Source organism: Chenopodium album, chromosome 14, assembly GCF_948465745.1.
Source record: "Chenopodium album chromosome 14, dcCheAlbu1.1, whole genome shotgun sequence".
NCBI classification, from domain to species: domain Eukaryota; kingdom Viridiplantae; phylum Streptophyta; class Magnoliopsida; order Caryophyllales; family Amaranthaceae; genus Chenopodium; species Chenopodium album.
This window is the reverse complement of record NC_137847.1, coordinates 49,175,001-49,194,646: the sequence shown is the minus strand read 5'-3', so window position 1 is coordinate 49,194,646 and position 19,646 is coordinate 49,175,001. Positions and strand designations below refer to the sequence as shown.

The 19,646-nt window shown below is 36.0% G+C and overlaps 2 protein-coding genes across 5 annotated transcripts in view; one reads left to right on the top strand and one right to left on the bottom strand.

Moving 5' to 3' along the window:
- Window positions 1-339: 339 nt before the first annotated feature.
- LOC145579430 (uncharacterized) lies at window positions 340-2,420 on the bottom strand. Its single transcript, XM_081636679.1, has 2 exons — window positions 2,093-2,420; window positions 340-894 (listed from the first exon to the last, which is right to left on the bottom strand). Exons 1-2 carry the CDS (start codon window positions 2,337-2,339, stop codon window positions 590-592), a joined length of 552 nt encoding a protein of 183 aa, XP_081492805.1. The 5' UTR covers window positions 2,340-2,420; the 3' UTR covers window positions 340-589.
- Window positions 2,421-13,230: 10,810 nt separating this feature from the next.
- LOC145577415 (RNA polymerase II C-terminal domain phosphatase-like 1) overlaps window positions 13,231-19,646 on the top strand; it is a 10,948-nt gene continuing 4,532 nt past the window's right edge. For 3 of the 4 annotated variants that reach the window (XM_081634837.1, XM_081634839.1, XM_081634838.1), the window contains exons 1-9: window positions 13,231-14,129; window positions 14,773-15,252; window positions 15,527-15,737; window positions 15,851-16,008; window positions 16,105-16,175; window positions 16,397-16,502; window positions 16,673-16,756; window positions 16,922-17,647; window positions 17,767-17,830. In XM_081634837.1, coding sequence (XP_081490963.1) covers window positions 13,845-14,129; window positions 14,773-15,252; window positions 15,527-15,737; window positions 15,851-16,008; window positions 16,105-16,175; window positions 16,397-16,502; window positions 16,673-16,756; window positions 16,922-17,647; window positions 17,767-17,830 — 2,185 coding nt within the window. In that variant the 5' untranslated portion in view covers window positions 13,231-13,844. The remainder of the gene's footprint in view (window positions 14,130-14,772; window positions 15,253-15,526; window positions 15,738-15,850; window positions 16,009-16,104; window positions 16,176-16,396; window positions 16,503-16,672; window positions 16,757-16,921; window positions 17,648-17,766; window positions 17,831-19,646) is intronic. The other variant, XM_081634836.1, reaches the window with a different exon arrangement.

Sequence of the window (19,646 nt, the reverse complement as noted above, 5' to 3'; positions counted from 1 at the left end):
AAATGATCCAATAGTTATCATAGTAACCTCGATCTGGTTGTACAAAGCTTAATTAGGACTCTAAAAATGAGCATTTTTCAACCTTTAATAACTAAAGTCATTTATGTCTTTCATGACTCTAAAAACACTCTAAAAACACTTGTTAGTTCGTTTAAAATTGTATTTTGATGGTAGTTCATTTAAAATTGTATTTTGATGGTATTAATTTAATACCTACAAAGAATTCTATTTACACTTTGCATTTGTTGGTATAACTGAAAAAGTATTCAAATTATTAGAGGTAGAGTAATTTCCTCAGCCTCCAAAAATACAATTTACAAGTGTATTCAATAATATCACAAATTCACAAGGCCATATACGTTCATATAATAACAGTTTAAGTAGATTTTTTAGTGTGAAAATTTTACCAATTAAGACGATTTTTGATGCTGCCAAAGCAAATACAATGGAACAATATCTTCTTACCAAGATCGAGCAATCACCTTATATATGCCTATATGATTAAATATTGCTTTGAAAAATCTTAACCCATCTTTAATTAGGAACTCAAGAACACATCAATATTAATGCAAGCAACATATTTACACCATTATAGCTCCGCATCGTGATGCCGCCAAGACAACATCCCCCGGACCTTCTCCATTGCCGTATACAAACCCTCACTCGCCGCCTTCTTGGCAACATCACACCTTTCTTTGAAGTTTCCATGTCCTTTCTCCGTTGTTGCTTCTTGGGGCTTCTTAACAAAGGCATCCTTTACATGTAAGGCCTCGTTGACTACTTCATCAGCAACTACATTTGTCTTCTCTTTCACCTTGTTAGAAACTTTATTAGCCGTTTCGCATGCCTTTGATTTCGCTTCCTTAGCAGTTTTGGCTGTATAATCTACTACATCTGCCAGCATAATAAGTAACAATTCATACAAATTAAAGTGGATGATAGGCTTCATATTGCTTATGTGCCATGTTATTACATATGCATACAATAATAGATGTGCTACTTCACTTCTCAAAGGTCTAAAAGTATATGCATCACAATGCAATTACTCCGACACATTTATCATAGGTGCATTCTATTTAGCAACTTTCTACTAACCTGAACTAAAACCCTTATTAACTTTTATGTAAACTTATATGAGGGTGCAGTGCAAATGGCCTAAATTGTCACATTAGATATTCTATTAGGCTTAAAATTTGACTTAAAACAATAATACTAAAAAAAAAAAAAGGGGCTCAATATGGCTAACCAGTCCGAACTTTTAAAATTTGAGACTTATATTAAATAACTAAATAAAAAAAAGAAAAAAAAAAAAAAGCCTCAATATGGCTAATCAGTCCGAACTTATTAGGCGTAAAAACAAAGTGAAAATTGATACTCCGTATTAGTAAGGTCTAATAAGGGCCTGTTCTGTTCAGCTTAATTTTAGTTCAGTTCAGTTTAGCTCAATTCGATTAGCTTCAATCAGTTCAGTTTACTTTCTAATTTCCTTCTCTCATAAACAATTCATTTCAGTTTTATTTAATTCAGTTCAGCCCCAATCAATTCAGTTCAGTTAAGTTGTTTTCAATAAATCAAAACAGGCCCTAAATCAGCCAAGTTAAAGTTTAACTCAAAAGACTACGGGCTTGTTCTGTTCAAGCTTAATTTCAGTTCGCTCAGCTCAGTTCAACTCCAATCAGTTCAGTTCAGTTCCTAATTTCCTTCTCTCATAAACAATTCATTTCAACTCTATTCAGTTCAGTATGTTTACCTTTTACTTATAGGATTACAATAATTGAAAAATATGAATTGCCCCCATTTACTTTTTAATAGCCTTCAAGGACAAGCGTGGGTTAACCACTGTTCTACGAAGATTTCTCCATATGTACTACAGATGCTTTATCCCTTAATTAATACAGTAGGTTGACGTTTTTCTCAAAAAAATATATATACCATGGGAAGTTTATATATCTTTTGAGAATAAACCTTGAAACAAAGTAAATTAAAATTTAAACTAGTTAAGACACTAAAAAGTCAAATAATGAAGCAAGAGGATTTAAGACCCAAAGAATATTAAACACAATAGGAAGTATAATTTATAACAAAGCATTACCACCAGCACAACGAAATGTGTCCTTCAACCCCATGCCACCTTGAATAGTCTCCTTGGCCCATTCCTCAGTGACCACCTCGCCAACCTGAGCCCAACTCGTCTTCGTTGCTTCACCGTGATCTGATTTCTTCATGTTGCCCGTCGCCGCATTCACTAGCGTGGAGTTGCACTTCACCGCCACCACAGCCACCGCCGCTAGTAATAGGAGCACTTGCACCATCATACTCGACCACCGAGACCCCGCCATTTTTTTTCCCCGGATAATAAGAGAACAAAAAACGTCTAGTGACTAGTACAATTATTATGACCACTAATTAACGTGTATTATTAACATTTTTTTTTATTTTTTTTTGGCAAACGGTGCATTATTAACATTAATGTTGCATTTGTAGGTGGTGTTGGAATGTATGTGGTGATGCATGTACATACTCCGAAGTCCGTAATAATGCTATTGATTGTGCAACATGTAGACGTGTTAAATAGGATTTGACACTTGTCGAATTTTCAGCTCCTTAGGTGTACTCGTTGCATAGGGCTTTTTGCTTTCTTTGTTTAAGCGTTTCTATTTTGAGAGTTAACATTATAGACATACCTCAATTATTTGATCATATATTCGTTCTATCATATGAAAATTAAGGACGACTTTTGAGTGGCTACAATATAATTGTAGTCATTATATTAGATAAAATTCCAATTATTAATTTTTTTTGACTTAATATAAACTGTTGATTTAGATAATTATTCAGTTTTTTTTTTAAAAAAAAAAAAATATATAGGATAATTGACCCAAAAAAAACACGTTCTTTGATTCGGTTTCTCCTTCAATATTTTAATCCATGATCCTCTCTCTTTTGGAATTCTTCTCTATTCATTTAGATTTTAAAGGATTATAACAAATTAAAATACAATTGGGATAATTGTTGATCCAAATTTTTCAAAAAAAAAAAAAATCATAAGAACATGAGTATGTCATTGAAGATCTGATCGAAATTAACGGTTTTCATGTTCATGCATATTTTACTTTAAGCTTTGCCCAACAAATGAATTGAGGAGGTCAGGAGGGGAAGGATCAATGGAACATTCAATAGATCAAGAAACTTGGACATTGATGAGAAACAATTGGAGATTAAATATAAACATGTTTCATGTTTGATTACAGAAGAGAAGCAAAACAAAATATTGAAGGAGAAACTGACATAACTTTTTTTGTTTTTTTAACCAAATAAATTATAAAAAAACTAAAAAGGCATTTTTGATTCTCAATCAACGGTTTGTATTAGTTAAAGTAGATGAAGGGATGAGATTTAATCTAATATAATGGCCATAACTTTTTTTGTTTTTTTTAACCAAATAAATTTTAAAAAAACTAAAAAGGCATTTTTGATTCTCAATCAACGGTTTGTATTAGTTAAAGTAGATGAAGGGTTGAGATTTAATCTAGTGTTATCAATAAGAGTTGCAATTTGATGTCACTTAAGGAAGGTCTCGGTTTCGAGCCTCACTGTATGCAGAAAGTCTTGTTGAGAGACTCACTCACCATAAGCCAGGTGTGGTATTCGATTCGAATCCGAATGTAGATGAATCGGAGGGACATCCTTTAAAAAAAATACTTAATCTAGTGTTAAGATAAAGTTACGAGATTAATATTTACAAAATTTAGGTGGGGATTTTCTTACCATATCCCTTCTATTCCAAAGAAATCTTAACATACTCAATTTGAGTAAAGTTAACCTGTGTGAAATTTGAACAATTTAATATATTTACGCTATTTCAAATCAAATTCGTTTTGTATAGATAAAATATTGTGTGTGATTGAAAAAAAAAAACCCCGAATACCTATAATTGTTGACCTACCCTACCTATTCAAAATATATGAATTCATTCACTAATTCTATTCACCTGATTTTTATTCACCGAAACTTATATAAATTACGTGTATCCAAACTCCTAAGAGATAAGGATGAAGCTCACTTTGTCAATTGGTTCAGAATGAAGTTATGAATGCTAAAACTTTACAGACATGTTAGATTATCCCTTACACCTAAACTGCTTCTATGATATACTATACATAATGCGTGTTTCATTGGCCACAGTTCCTTCTCCAGTAGGTTAATAAGTGCACTTTGCCCAATCCAGAATATATTATACATTTAACGAGATTCATTGTTTCTGTCAACCAATATTTCAATATACCTTGCTAGTTTAGTTGATAAGCTATAATGCTTCGACCTTGTAAGATCATACACTATAATAATTATAAATTATTATTATTATTTTTTTATATACTTAATCATATCACTAAGAACATATTCTGATTTATTGAGTTGAGTTAAACTGAACTGCTTATGAAAGAGGAAAATTAGGAACTGAACTAAATTAAAGTGAAATAAAATTAAGCTGAAGAGAACATGTCCTAATAACTACTACATACTAGGGAAGATATAAATGAATTTACTCCTAATTTTAATTAAAATTGTCATTATAATTTATATATTACGTATTTGAATTATTTATATCTTTAATTATTATTAGATATAAATCATGGAGTATTAAAAAAAAATTAATATTGTGAAAATATAGATGGAACATCAAAAAATTATTTTAAAAAAAAAAGAGGCAAAAAGATGTCACATATTCACAGTGCCACGAAGGCACCACAACTTGGCTTGATAAGAGGACATGTGTCCATCCCATGAACACGTTAACCCCTTGTAAAATACGTACATATCATTATTTGTACCCCCGTCAGTTGCCTAAACATTTTATTATGTACTTGAACAACAATCTCTTACAGTTAATTTACTTACATATATAGTTTAAACCCTTAACAAAAGCAAAAACATACATCTATTTTTTTTCCGGGAGAAAAATGGCGGATTTTAGGTGGTCAAAAGTGGTTGTGCAAGTAGTCCTACTAGTGGTGGTGGCGGCAGCGACAGTGGCGATAGTCGATAGCAACTCCAGCGTTGCATATGGAGGGAAAACCGCGGCGGTGGATAAGTTAGAGGGGAACACAAAAGCAGCAAAAGACGGTATTGATCAAGCAGAGGATGAATTCTCTGAAGAGGCTGCCCCTTGGACTGAATGGGCTAAGGAAAAAATTCAGAAAGGCCTTGGCTTGAAGAGTGATAACCATGTTGATGCGCCCGCAACCAATGAAGATAATATCGACCAAGTTGTTACGGGTACGTATATACTTCCTTTGTTTTTTTAGTTTACATCGTTTGACTTTTACACTATTCATACAACACACTTTGACTCGCTTTTGTGGTTTATAGATACGATAAAACATATTTATGTGGGATCTTGTTTGAATTGTTTCAATGTATATTTTTATTAATATTCACTTTTTATATTTTTACAATGGTGATAATCAGAAATATTAGTCGTTAAAAATATGCGTTAGCAAGCGTGATGATAGAAAGATGTCAACTAAAGAAAAACAGAGAAAGTATTTAATAGTTCATAATTGTACTAGTAATTGCACTAGTTTGGAGTTTTTCTCGTGAAGAGGGTCTTTTAAAACTACTTCGTATATAATGTACAAAGTAATATCATATGGTTTAACATTGCCTTGAAATTTTTGTTGTTTAATTCATGCTAGTACGTTGATATAGTGGTTTGAGATGAATAGTTTGGTCTTTGGATATGTTATATACTAATTGAGACTAATAATTTAAATTTAAAATGCTTTGAAATTTTGATTTGATTTATATATTGTTTTGTCTTGTGAAATATGTAGATCGAAATCAAAGAGAAATATTAACTTGTATGAGATTGCTTTATAGATTATAATAACCTGCTTGTAGTATTAGTTACCATGAGATCAAGCTTACTTTGTTTATTTATTTTGGGGGAAATCCGAATTCTTACTTTCTTTAGAGTATCATATATTATATGTCTCGATTAGTTATTGTAAGGTTGTCTTATTCAAGACTTTACCGGCATCCAAGACTTAACCGGCGTTAAATGCTGATTTAATTGTTTAACTTGTGCTAGATATAAAGCCAATGCAATCTGTGATTTTATGCATAATAAAGATATGGCGTATTGTTGATATTTTTTTTAAAATGAAAATGCACATACAAGTTGATAAAATAACAAGTCCAAATTTGACAGTCCGTTTTTGTTGTTTTTGAACTTTATACTTCGTAATAACTATGGATTGTGGCCAAAATATTACTTTGATCATGCTAGAATTTGTAAGAATGTTAGAAGAGAATATGGTTGATTGGATAATGCATATATGTAAGATTTATATGTAAGATTTTATTAAGTGATCTACAATAATTATTAGCATGATGCAGACCATATAGTATATATTGATGTATGTCTCTTGGGCGTGCAGATACTGGAGAACATATGTCTGACGCTGCCGGAGAATTAAAATCAAAGGCATGTGAAACTGCCAGGGAAACCTCCGGCGAAACCAAGGAGAAGTGTAAACAAGCAAAGGATAAGACATATGAAGCTGCTAATGAAGCAGCCAATAAGGCCTCAAATGTCAAAGATGCTACTCTTGAGAAGTCTAAAGAAGCAAGGGATAAAGGATATGAACGTGCTAATGAGGCCGCTAACAAGGCTTCATCAGTTAAGGACTCCGCCACTGATAAGGCCAAAGAAGTGGGAAACAAGGCCCGAGACAATGCTGAAGAGGCGTCGAAAAAGACTAGTGAAACAACTCGACAAGCAAAGGAAAAAACATACGAAACTGCTAATGAGGCAGGGAAGAAGGCTTCAAATGTTAAAGATGCTACACTTGAGAAGTCTAAAGAAGCAAGGGATAAAGGATATGAGCAAGCTAATGAGGCCGCTAACAAGGCTTCATCGTTCAAGGACTCTGCCACTGATAAGGCTAAAGAAGTGGGAAATAAAGTTCGAGACAATGCTAAAGAGGCCTCGAATAAGGCGAGTGAAGCAACTAGACAAGCAAAGGATAAAGCATATGAAACGGCTAGTGATGCTGCTAAGAAGGCTTCAAATGTTAAAGATGCTACTCTTGAGAAATCCAAAGAAGCCGCTAACAAGGCATCATCGTATAAGGACTCTGCCACAGAGAAGGCGCGTAAAGCTGGAGAAAGTGTTCGAGACCATGCTGAAGAGGTATCAAAGAAGGCAAGTGAAACAACTCGACAAGCCAAGGAGAAAGCCTATGAAACTGTTAGTGAGGCGGCTAATAAGGCCGCTTCAATGAAAGATGCAACCATCGAGAAGGCTCAAGATGCAAAGGAAATGATCCAAGATAATGTAGAATATGCCTCAAAGAAAGTTAAAAACAAGGCTCAACGAGAAGCAGAAGTAGCCGCGCAAAAGGCTAAGGAGGCCAAGGATAATGTAGCCCAAAAGGTTGAGCAAGCAAAGGAAACATTGTCCCAAACAGACCAAGAGGCCGAGGAGACGGCTAATAAATGGGGGACTAAGATACCCGAGGAGGCGAAGTTCAAGGAGGCCGAGGCGGAAGGAAATTTAAAATGGGCTAAGGAGAAGGCCAAGGAAGGGTATGGTAGTGCCAAAAAGAAAGCTACTGATGGCGTGAAGGGTAAGGGCCAGGGGACGATGTCGCAAGGCCGTGGTGAGGAGCTTTGATTGCTTAGCGTTTAATTTGTTGCTTGTGTTATAGTAGTAGTCTTTCTAATTGGTAATAGTGATGGTTTTTTTTTGGAGATCTTTGATTCTCTTTACAAAATATAAACGTTAGGTTATTATGAAATTGTTTTTCCCTTAATTGTTATGATATGTAAGGTTTATGCAGCGATTTGGTTAATTAATTTGATAAAAGTTAATATAGATTTCATCATTGTCATGGACTCATCATCACTCATGGTAGTCGTTTACTGCTTGCAATATAAAGTGTTAATGATTTAGTGTACGGTGGTTCAAGTGAAGTATATAATATATGGTAATTTTTCTTGTACTATTTGAAAATTTATCATGTACTACATATTTTGTTTTGGAGATAAGTACTATACATAATATTATATGTTTGATGAAATTCTTGTAGAGATTTTTTTTTTTTTTTCTTTTTTTTAAGGTTTACACAGATTCGATATATTTATACAGATATGACAATTAGTGATTACTACTCAATACATGTGCATGTGTATGTAATTTTTGGGTATATAGAGAATGAGGGCAAATAATGTCGATCTCGGACATTATATGTACTTGTATTAATGTGAATATTTGATAAAAAAAAAATGTTAATTAATGATCTAGTATAAAATAGAGGAAAAATTCATATTTACTACCAGCAAAAGCACCACGTATCAGATTTACTATTTGTTTAAAAAATATTTTATATTACTACCACCATAATTCCCTAATTATAGAAATAACTACTAGTGACTAACCCCGTTACTGTTTCTGTTTGAGGGGCCCACAACAACGGCTAGTTGGGTGCAGTCACCGTTCAACCACCTTGCAGCCCACTCGTCCCCTCAACTGCCACCCCTTCCCCCCTGCCGGCGCCGGCGCGACCCCACCACATCCCCCCTGCCGGCGCGACCCCACTCCCTCCTTTTCCCCCACCTACGCAGACAACCCCCCTCCCTTTTCCCGTTGTTGCTACCCCGACACCCACCCCGTACCGGAAACCACTCCCTTTCCCTTTCCCCCACTGGAAATCGCCCCCCTCCCTATTCCCCACACCGAAATCGACCCTCTCCCCTTCCCTTACCTTTCGACCATCCCTAATTCTAAACCACCAGCCCCAAACCACCCTAAACGAGGGTTTCGATTTCGGTGGTTTGGGGCCGGTGGTTTATGATTACGAATTCGATTTCGATACTTAGGGTTTCGATTGGCCGGTGGTTTGGGGCTGGTGGTCGGGGCAACACGAAGGGGAAAGGGGTTCATTGGCTGCGTAGGGGTGGGGGAAAGGTCGGGGCGCCGCCGATGAAGAATTTGGTGGAATTTTGCGGCGGAGGTGACAGTTTAGCAGCGCGCGGGTGGTGCACTGACCACGAGGTTAGGGGTGGTTGGCAGGAGGGGAAATGGAGGAGGTGGGGTTCGCCGGTTTCGGGGAAACAGTTGGCCGCCAACAAAGGGAGGGGGGAGGGTGGTTGACACCGGGAAGGGGAGGGGAGGTGTTTGAGAATTTTTTTTTTAAGTTTTTTTTTATATAATTTAAATTATTATTTAATGAAATATGGGGCCCACTTAATAGAACCTTAACGGATTCTGTTAAGTGGTAGCAATATATACAGTTAAGGAATTTGTGTGGTAGTAATCTAAAATATTTTTTTAAACAAGTAGCAAATATGACACAAGGTGTTTTCGCTGGTAGCAAATGTCAATTTTTCCTAAAATAGATTGTCATATTTGGAATTACCAAGCTCCACAAACCCATTTTGCTTTCCAAAGCAACAAGCTTGAAAATATGGAAAACTGAAAGCTAGTCCTGGCCTTTGATACTACAAATGTTGTTTTTCACTTTGGTGGAAGGAACTTTAAATTCTAGCTTATTGTTAATTAGTTGTGGTTGGAAATTCTAGCTTGTTTTTTTGGCAAATAATAAGAGATTTTATTACCGAAATGTAACCAAAGTTATAGCAAAAGGCAACTAATTTAATAGCACAGAACCCTGCTATTTGCAAAAGTAATCTACATACATCGATCAGCTTAAGAACATCTGATCTGCAAGCAACATGGAAAAAAATATCCTTCGAAACACTGATTTAACTCCGATCCTATTAGCATTTCTAAAAATTACAGCACTCCCTCTAATTCTGATGTATGGCCTCGGTAAAGCTCAGAAGAAACCTTGTAGGTTCTGCTAACTTTAATTACACTGTCTGATCCAATTATAAATTCAAGTGCTCAAGAGATCTATTGCAACCCAGGAGCCTCAAAATACAACTTCGGATTCAGCAGACTTGGAACACGCAAAGAAAAGATGCTAATTAAGCAGATTCAGCAATGGCTCCAAAATTACTCTGCAACAAGTTTCAATTTGCTTAATCACCTTCGTTGGAAATTTGAAAAAAAAAATAATTGAAAATGAAATTATAGCTTTAATATTAGGAAGGAAAAATTGACGAGAATAATCCCAACTTTGCTCGATTCACTCAAAATAATCCCAACTTTTTTATTATTTTTAAATAATCCAAACTTTAATATGAATTTGCTTTCAGCTATCCCAACTGGTTATATAACTTGATATTACAAGTTATCTGACACGTGTCGGCACATGAGGTAAGAAAAATTAAAATAAAAAACCTTTAAAAAAAATAAAAAAACTCAAACTCAGCGGCAGCCGCTGCCACCGCCGGGAGGTTGCTGCCGCCGGCACCCCTCCCCTTCCCCATCCCTTTTTCGGCGGCCATTTCTTTCCCCACCCATTTTCCGGTCCACTTACACTTTCCACATCCATTTTCCGGCCCTCCTACCTTTCCCCTGCCTATTTTCCGGCCCTCCTCCCCTTTCTCTGCCCATTTTACAACCCTTCTCCCTTTTTCCCGCCCATGTTCCTACTCTCCTTTCCTTCTCCGCCCATTTTCTGGCCCTTTCCCCTTCCCCTCGTCCTGTTTTCGGCCCCTCTCTCACTCACTCGTCCCGTTTCAGATCTGGGTAGGTGGGTGGTTTCGGGTTCGGTTTGGGTTGGATGTGGTGGTTTTGGAGTCGGGATGGGGTAGTGGAGGTGGTTCCGGGGTCTGGATGGGGGTGGGGGTGATGGTTCCGAGCTTGGGTTAGAGTTTCGGTGGGGATGGTGGTGGCTAAGGTGGTGGTGGTGGTTTTTGTAATATTATTTGAATTTACTTTTTTTTTTCAATTTGATTTTTCTTCTTTTTCATTTTGACCAATCACCACCACGTGTGTAATTAATCTTAAATCACAAATATTAACCTGTTTAACCAATTTCAAGTCACTTGAAACTGCTTAAAATTAATAAGGTATAAAGTTGGGATTATTTAAAAATAATCGATAGTTGGGATTATTTTGGGCGAATGAGGAAAAGTTCGGGTTATTGTGAGCAATTTTTCCTACTAGGAAAACTACGTTAAAAAGTTACAATTGTTTAAAGTCAAAATTTTAAAAAGTTGATCATAAAAGTCAAAACATTACAAATGAAAATGAAATAAAGGGAGAATCCATCATATTTAAATTTTATAAAATATACATATACAAGTATAGAAAGATATCCCTTCTTAATCATCGTGTCGCATCTCTCTAAAATTGTACTCATGGTAAAATCTTGCATTAGATTAAGGGGTCCTTTCACAAGGTAATTCTTGGGCTGATTCGGGTAACTAAGTTCTAGTTCTGGTTCTCTTTAAAGACAAATTTCCCAATCTAATTTTTAACTTCCTATTATAGACGGAGTTACGTAAGGGATACATGGGAGGGATGATTACTCATAGAAAGAACCTCTATGAAACATTCACTTTGAATGTTTTTTATGCATTGTTACTGATTGCTATGGTAGTCGGTGGATGGTGGTGACCCACTATCCATAGAAATCTGCATCCACCACTGTTCGTCCATACTTGTGTCAAATAAGTAACAGTTACCTCATATAAAAGGGAAATGTAAAGAATCATTAAAATTGTAAGTTGCTAGCAGTTTTATCGGTTTCGCATTTGTACCAAATAGGTAACAAGAACTTTATTTTACAACAATTAAATTATTAATTACAAAAAGATTCAAGACAAAAAAAGTAAATGGAATATAATGGGAATTGAATAAATGTTAAGGATCATTGCAAGTAAATAATTCCTTAAGTGTTTTAAAAATTTAAGGAAAAAGCGTAAAACATAATCTATTTATCAGTCATTTTCTTTTTTAAAACTGTGACATAACCCTAACTGTTTGCAATCTTTATTTTTGTGTTTTTTTTTTTAAATACAAATTTGCAATCTTTAGTTGTGGCAAAATATGTTAACTAAACACTAATTGTTATTAGGAGGCTATCTTACCTTGTTCAAGCAAACTATGCAAGTTCAACTTCTAAAACCTATTAGTAATCATTTAGGCATCGTTTGTCATTATTTTTAGGTTTATTAAAACTAAAATCAGATTTCATTTTAAGTTTTCAAAACTGTTTGTATTTTTTTCCCTCTATTTAACTATTGAGAAGATTTCAAGCTTGTCACTCACACTACCTAGTATTACTGTAACCATAAATAACATTATACGAACACTTCCATCAGATCTTCTTCTTCATGCTCGGTTTTCCCATGAATATTACTGCAACCATAAATAACATTATATGAACACCTCCGTAATAATCATCTGCAACTCATGTGACAAAAAAAGTAGCAACCCAAACGAAAAACCATTGATATTATGAGCAAATAATCCATGAAACTATGGGCTAAATCTTATAGAAAGATGCAACCAACAATCTAAAACGAAAGAAAAGGCTTGCTAGGGAAAATATCCAGAGGAGGTCAACATTTTTATGGGAGTTGAGTTGGTTGATTGGGCCAGTAAGTCGTGTGAGAGAGAGATAGTGAGATAGAAACAACTTTTTGTTTATTTTTCGCTTTGATTAAGTTCAAACACCGGGGAACTTGTCTTTTTTAAAATAATTTTGCCGAACTAGTTTTGCTTTATGCTTGAAATTAAGAAAAACGGAAAACAAGCAAGCCAAAACAATGTTAAACATAGCCTTAATTAGTCATTTTCGTGTAAGAATGAGCTTTTATCCTTTAAATCAAAAGACTTTTATCATATAGGCAAGCGAACAAATCATTTTCTTACTGTCTTACGAATCACGGATTGTGATAATAAGATCTAATCTAATCTTGCTAGATACAACAATAACGTCAAGTTTTTGGAAAATTTAGTATAAAAAAAAGCTTAACCAAGAAAACTATAGCGCGTTAGCTCACCCGTAGGTACGAGAAACGGTTGAGGGCAATGAAGACTCAGTAAGTTATAAGTGATATTAATATCACGCCCAGTTAAGTATGAATGTTAAGTACAAGTGTGAGTATAATCAAGCGCAGATTCTATAACACGACATTTACGCCATTGCTACGAACCTAAAACGTAACGCTCATGAAAACCAAAAACTGTTGGTAGAAGAAAACCCCCCTTAGCCTAGCAAAGCACATAAAAACACAAGTACAATTATCACTATATATTTATACGACTATACAAGTACCCTAAAATTCATTTTATATTTAAATAAATTGTAATTGCCTCAGCCACAGCTTTTTGGAGTTCCAAATTTGACCTCCTTTCGAATAAACTAGGGTTTTTCTCTCTCCATTTTCTCTCTCATACAAAATTTTGTTTTCCTCTTTTTCTCGCCGAAGATTCCATCATACTATCATCATCAACAAAAATTACAAATGAAAGAGAAAAATTATCAAAAACCCTAATAAAAATCTTCATATGACGGACTAAATCTATCGAATTTGATCCATCTGAGTTGGTTGACGCTAGCGTTTTTGATCATTGTTCTTTCTTACAGATCAGATCTGCTTAAAATTTGGCCAGATTATTCACTTACAAACCCTAATTTCACCTCTTTTTTTTTATGGATTTTTTTTCTTATTAATTTTTTTTTTTGGGAATTTGATAGATCTGCTTGTTTACATGTTGAATTTTGAACCTGTCGGAAGAAGACGACGAAGAAGACGAAGAAATTCGAAAAATCAGAAACCCTAATTCATTCCAGATCGAATTCGAACCCAGAAAAATTTGAAGTCAGAGAATAATTCCCCCTATTTTTTTCTTTTAAAATTTGATTTTTCTTTTAATTTTCTTAAAAAAATAACAAAAAAAAAAAATTGAATCAAAAACAATGATCAAAACGGTAGTATACCAAGGTGATAATCTACTGGGTGAAGTAGAGATTTATTTTGAGAACAACAACAACAACATAGAATTATTGATGAAGGGGTTGAGGATAAGTGATTATTCACAAGCAAGTGAGAGATGTCCACCACTTGCTGTTCTTCATACTATTACAAAATCATCAGGTGGTGTTTCTTTCAAAATGATGGAGAAGTTGCACTATTTTCAACAACATCAACAACAAGATTCCCAGATTTTTGCATTGCATTCTACCTGTCTCAGAGGTAACAAGGTAAAACCCCTAATCCAATCCAACAACAACAATACCAAACTGCAACAACAAGAACTTATGACTCGAATCGATTGATTACCGCGAATTGAACTGAAACACGAATGAGTTCGGATGATTAATAATAATGATAATTATAAGTGGACTTGTGGGATATATAATTTGGGATTTTATTTTTGGTTGGGTTGGCTGTCCATTTTGATTAAAATTAGTTAAAGTGATTGCCATTTTATCTGAACAACTGTACTAATTTGGATTATGATGGATATTTTGATTTGACTCTGGATTGAATACATTTGGACTTGCGTTTAGTATTTTGGTTCATGTTAAATTAAAGAAACGAAAAGAATGAAAAATAAGTTGTAATTGGGTTAAAAAGATTGAACCTTTGAAATAACTGGAGAAATGGAAGGGCAACTCGTGTTCTTTGATAGTGTTTATGAGGAAAATGGTAAGGAAAAAAACAAAAACCTAATTTGTGGGTTCAATTCTTTTGTGGTCATGATGCTATGGTTTTAGTGAAGTGAACTGGAATGGTGTAGAGATTCATGGTTTGCGTAAGATGAATTGTAATTCTGGATTAGGCATTGGGTACATGTGTATAGTGATTACTAGTAGTATTAAATTCTTGTGATTTTTTTTGCAGACTGCTGTGGTGCCTTTTGGTGATCAGGAGATCCATTTGGTGGCAATGCGTACTAGAAGAACGGATGGTGTAACAGCCGCTTGTTTCTGGGGTTTCTGTGTCATGCCAGGGTTATATGAATCTTGTCTTGGGATGTTAAATCTTAGATGTCTTGGTATTGTATTTGATCTTGATGAGACACTGATCGTTGCAAATACACTGCGGTCTTTCGAAGATAGAATTGAGGCCTTGCAAAGGAAAATGAGTGTAGAAGTTGACCCGCAACGATTGGCAGGTATGATGGCAGAAGTAAAGCGCTACCAAGAAGACAAGGCAATACTTAAGCAATATGCTGAAACTGATCAGGTGGTGGACAATGGGAAAGTCCATAAAATTCAAGCAGAAGTTATTCCAGCTCTTTCTGACAACCATCAAACTGTTGTACGCCCACTTATTCGGTTACAGGATAAAAACATCGTCCTTACTCGAATAAATCCTCAGGTATGTTGCCTGTTTGATAACGTGGTTTATGCTGAACTGGCCGATATTACTGCTTTGAATTTTTCCCCTTTTAATTTAATGTCATATTATCTCTGTCTGATTAAGTGTTGACAAATCAATGTGTTTGCTTCACTTGTGAGTGTGTTGACATTGATATGTGAATAGGTGATGCTACTTTTTAGGTCAATAAATTTTTAGTGCAGATAATTAAATTTCTATGCATAAGTTGTTTTGTTTCTGTTTCGGCAAATGCTTATTTGATTCATGTGTTCAGATTCGTGATACAAGTGTTCTTGTAAGATTAAGACCTGCATGGGAGGATCTACGCAGCTATCTAACTGCCAGAGGTCGTAAACGTTTTGAGGTTTATGTTTGTACAATGGCTGAAAGAGATTATGCTTTAGAAATGTGGAGGCTTCTCGATCCTGAATCAAATCTGATAGGTGGGAGGGAACTTTTGGATCGCATTGTTTGTGTCAAGTCTGGTAAGAGCTAAAAAAAACATGGTTTGTAAAATTTACTCCATGCCAAGAAGAGTGTGCACACTTTATTTTTTTGTTGAATTGTAACCATTTTCTATGTTTCATTTATTTGATAGGATTAAAGAAGTCGCTGTTTAATGTTTTCCATGGCGGAATTTGTCATCCCAAAATGGCTTTGGTGATTGATGATCGTTTAAAGGTGTGGGACGAGAAAGATCAGCCTCGGGTGCATGTTGTTCCTGCATTTGCTCCTTATTATGCACCCCAAGCTGAGGTATGTGTATCTAAGTCTTCATAGAGCCATTAATTGGTTATTAACCTACTTTGTTCACATTCTAGCATTTTAACCATATGCGTCTTATTATGTTAGGCAAGTAATGCCATCCCAGTTCTCTGTGTGGCTAGAAATGTAGCTTGCAATGTTCGAGGTGGTTTTTTCAAGTAAGTCATTTCCATCTGTTATACCATTAGTATTAATTGTATCAAGTTTATGTTCTTGTGAGGACATTACATGATTTTGATATTTATCTATCTTGTTACTGATAAAGTAAAAAAGAAAGCCTTTGATCATTGCCTGGACTGAGTAGGGCTTTTGATTTCTGCATTGTTCTATGTTATATCTTCTTCTAAAAACTTTTGCTTACATGTGAGTTTCACTACAGAGAATTTGATGAGGGTCTCTTACAAAGGTTGTCTGAGGTTTCTTTTGAAGATGATCCCAAAGATTTACCTTCCCCACCCGACGTGAGCAATTATATGGTATCAGAGGTATTTTTGCTACCTTTTCCATTAATTGTATATATTCTGACCCCTGGAAGATGTTTCCTGTTGTTATTGGTTATTTGGTGCTTTGCTTCTGTGATGGGCAACAGTTGTTGCTGTTATTTGTCAGCTGCTTGGTTTCTTGCTTGGCATGTTGTTAACATCGTTACCTACAGGATGATGGCTCTGGTTCCAATGGAAATAAAGAAACAATTTGTTTTGACGGGATGGCGGATGCAGAGGTTGAAAGAAGGCTTAAGGTAATTTATCCCTCCTTGGGGGACAACTATGGGGATTTGGCAGCTCTTTTCTTCTTTTTTTCTGGTTTCAGTTAGGAATTCGAGACTTTTTCCATTATTAATTTGATCTTCTATGTTATTCTTCTTATCGAGTTGAAAATATATTTGGCTTTTCTCATCCTCCAGGAAGCAGTTTTATCCTCTTCAGCCCTGTCACTTCCAAGTGCAACTTCTTCGGTGAATGTTAATCTTGATCATAGGCTTGCATCTTCTATCCCGTTCACTGTTGCTCCTGCTTCCATGACAATTCCACAGTCTGCACCCCAAGCATCCATTGCACCTTATGGTAACCTATATTCACAAGCAGGTCCATTAGCTAGACCTTTAGGTAATATTGGTCCTAAGGACCTAGGGCTGCATAATTCTCCCGCTCGAGAAGAAGGTGAAGTACCTGAATCTGAGCTAGATCCTGATACAAGGAGACGACTGCTCATATTGCAGCATGGCCAAGATATGAGACCAAACGAGTCTCCATTCCCAGTAAGAACTCCTGCTCAAGCTCCTGTTGCAGCTCCAGGTTCTGTTCCTGCGACTGTTCCGGTCCCTGGTTCAGTGCCTGTTGCAGGTCCCAGCCCAGCTCCAGTCTCAGTCTCAGTTCCAGGTCCTGTTTCTATGTCTGGTCCTGTTCCAGGTCCTGTTCAACGGGTACAATCACGTGGGAGCTGGTTTCAAGTTGAGGATCACATGCACATGAGTCCTCTGGGCCGACCACCAGCTAAAGAGTTTTCTATACCTCCTGATGCTGTACATGTTGAGAAGCAGCGGCCACCTCCCCCTTCTTTTCCACGAAAAGGGGGGAGTCCAGTTTGGCCTGATCGTTCTTTTCCTGAAAAACAAAGACTGCCTAGAGAGGTAAGTTTTAGCTTTTTGACTTGGACCTAAAATCTAGGTGTGTACTAAGGTATATGCTACTTGCTTTTAAGCATTCTACCGTTCCTTTTTTTGTTCCATGCTGAGTTTCTTTTCTGCAGGCTCCTCGCAGAGATGACAGGTTGAGGTCAAACTTTTCAGTGCCTAGCCATCAGTCATTTCGAGGTAATTATTGACTTGAAGTACATATCTTCATTTAATTGTGGGGTTGTTGCATTTTGATTTGTGACTGTTGCTTGCTCTGTTCCTACTTGTGTGAATTGCCTGTTTCTTCATTTGCATATTTCATGGAAGTATATTTGTGAGTAACTAAATCTATCCAATCTTCTTTTCAAAGCGTTGTCATGTGCATGCTTTGGATGGCTGTTTTAATTTGTAATAGTACTCATTAGAGTTGGTGGTTGATTTGGGAAGATGGTATATTATTGCTCATATCTAAAGGCTAAACTGATTATTTATTGAATAGAATTATATTTCTTGGTTGTTGATAAGATATGCTACGAATGAGTTTATAATTGAATAATTTCCTGGATTCCTCAGAAAAAATAAGTCAACACAATCATAGTAATATAGAAATGAGTTTAATTTCTGGTTGTCACTTTACTTGCCTTCGTAGTACGGAGTAGTCCATTTCTGTCCTGCTTTGTGAAGATTAGAAATGTATTTCTCTAATGTATCAATGTGGGAAGCTTTATAATTTACAATTCAGGATTCCTCCATGGCCTGGATAACCTGTCTCTTTCTACTCTCCAAAAATAGTGGTTGATCATGTTGATTAAAGTGAAAGTGTTTAACTTATTGGCTTGGTGCACCTTTTTTTACATAGAGAAAATCCTTACAGTCTGTTGTAATGGTGTTTGTGAGGGGGAGGAATCTGCCTTTTTTTTTCCTTCCCGACTTGTTAAGCTCCTCTACAGCTTCTTTATGCTCTCTTCTCGTCTTATCATTAAGCTAGTGTTTTAAGTCTTTTGACTTGATAACCTTGCATATCATGAAAACGGGACTTGTTTGAACTTTTGGTCATAACGTCATATAGGCTGGTTCTGGGTCTAAGTTGCATATTGGACAAGAGTGCTAAATCAGCAATAAGTCTTGCTGGCATTATTTTGTGAACGACATGATCAAGTTACATTCTACTTGCGTGTATGAACTTCTGTTTATGGGAGCCTTTTGGAATTTTGGATTTTGGATCTATGTCATTCTTATTTTTATTTATGGCAAATGCTAATGAGCGCCTCTGGGGTGCTTGTTAAGGTGAATAATAACTAAATCTTATTAGCAATAAATGAGAAATTTTGACTATGAAAGAGTCCCGGGAGCCAGGATGCATGCCAGTTTCATTAATTATATGTCTTCTTTTATTTTCCCTTAATATTAATTGCAGCCTACATTAAATGCTTCTGAGTAAAAAATCTACCCTCCTTCACCCTCTAATCTCTGCCACTTGTAATACCTCCATTGATTCTTCTCCAACCCTATTTCCTTGTAAACTGGTTCTTCATAACCATACCCAAATCTTCATACCCAAAATTTATTTTCTGACCTATCAATCAACAAGCCACTGCAAGAAATTAGTGTCAAATTCTGTCCTGTGGAAATAGCATCCAAAAACATCATGTTGTCATCACAGCTTTCTCGAAAGGGTTGATTCTTCCCCTTTTTTCTTTCCTTTTCTATAGGGTTTTCATTTTAAAATCGATGGCGAAGCCGTTGATGATTTACCGCTGTCCCAATAATGATTCTTCCATGTAAAGGGGAAAGGAAATGCTAAGCGGTTGTGGCGGTGCGAATTCAAAAGAGGGGCTTTTTTCTTGTTTATGACATGGTTGTGTGGTGGTGGTTGGGACTATGGAGGGGGCAGGTGGTGGTGGTAGTGGTAGCTTTTGGGTGACTGGTGACTGGAGGTAGCTTCTGCCTTCTGGGCAGAGGCGGCTACACTGGTTTGGGGTGGGTAACTTGGGTACTACTACCATATTGGTAT